The following is a 1,146-nucleotide window of genomic DNA, read 5'->3' on the forward strand; positions in this document are numbered from 1 at the left end:
AATGCATCTTTTTATTTTTATTTTACTTTTTATTTTTGATGAAGTGCTAGTGCTACTCAACATCAATCACTCTCAAAACCAATCCACCCCAAAAAAAAAATCTTACTAATCAATAATTAAATCCCAAACACAAGACATTCGAAAACCTCAATCCCACCAATCCTACACTTTCACCCCACCCCCACCCCACCCCACCCCCCTCAAGATATCTATATAAATAATCCCCATGCACTCTCCATTTTCCTCACAACCAACACAAAACCAAAACCCTACTTCAAATCAACTTTCTTGCAACCATCATCTCTTCCAACTTGGATCAAATCGATAAAAAAAAAATTTAAAAATGGATAGAGTGAGCAAAATGGTGTCGGAGAAGCCGGTGGTGATCTTCAGCAAGAGCTCGTGCTGCATGAGCCACACGATTAGGTCTCTCTTTTCGGACTTTGGGGTGAATCCGACGGTGTACGAGCTCGACGAGATCGCCCGGGGGCGGGAGGTGGAGCAGGCGCTGTCGCGCCTCGGCTGCAACCCCACCGTGCCCGCGGTGTTCATCGGCGGCGAGTTTGTGGGCGGAGCCAATGAGATCATGAGCCTCCACCTCAAGAGGTCCTTGAAGCCCATGCTCAAGAGGGCTGGGGCCCTCTGGGTCTGAAATTTTACTATTATAATATTTTTCTAATAAAAATAACAATGCATTTTCTTTTTTGCATTTTTGATCTTTTTTGTGTTGAGAGTGGGAGTAGTTAGAGAGAGAAAGAGAGGTTTTTTGGGCTCTTGAGTTTGCTATGCATGTATGTATGTACCCAGTTAATCAGCTTTTTTTAGTAAAGCTGTACACTTATGTTTTCTAATGTTGTTAATTAATATAATTAAAGTTTTATATATATGTCCAATGTTGTTGCTTCGATCGATGATTTTCCTTTTATCTTTTTCTTACTGGATATCCACTGATGAAATTTTAAAGTTTAATTGATTGGTACATTTTGATATCCTAAAATTGGAGGTTCCGCTTTTGGAAAAGTTCAATGCCAATTATTATATGTAAGATAATTAATTAGTTCTGAAACGTTGAGTTAATTAATTGATTTTAATATAGTTCTTTTTGACTTAATATATTTATATAAAGCTAATTAAAATAATGAAGAT

The 1,146-nt window shown here is 38.0% G+C and overlaps 1 protein-coding gene across 1 annotated transcript; it reads left to right on the forward strand.

Moving 5' to 3' along the window:
• The first annotated feature begins 235 nt into the window (after positions 1–235).
• On the forward strand, positions 236–886 carry LOC130991671 (monothiol glutaredoxin-S4-like). Its single transcript, XM_057916006.1, has one exon. The coding sequence runs from the start codon at positions 344–346 to the stop codon at positions 650–652; it is 309 nt and encodes a 102-aa protein (XP_057771989.1). The 5' UTR covers positions 236–343; the 3' UTR covers positions 653–886.
• The last annotated feature ends 260 nt before the right edge of the window (positions 887–1,146 follow it).

Source organism: Salvia miltiorrhiza, chromosome 7 (assembly GCF_028751815.1).
Source record: "Salvia miltiorrhiza cultivar Shanhuang (shh) chromosome 7, IMPLAD_Smil_shh, whole genome shotgun sequence".
NCBI classification, from domain to species: Eukaryota; Viridiplantae; Streptophyta; class Magnoliopsida; order Lamiales; family Lamiaceae; genus Salvia; species Salvia miltiorrhiza.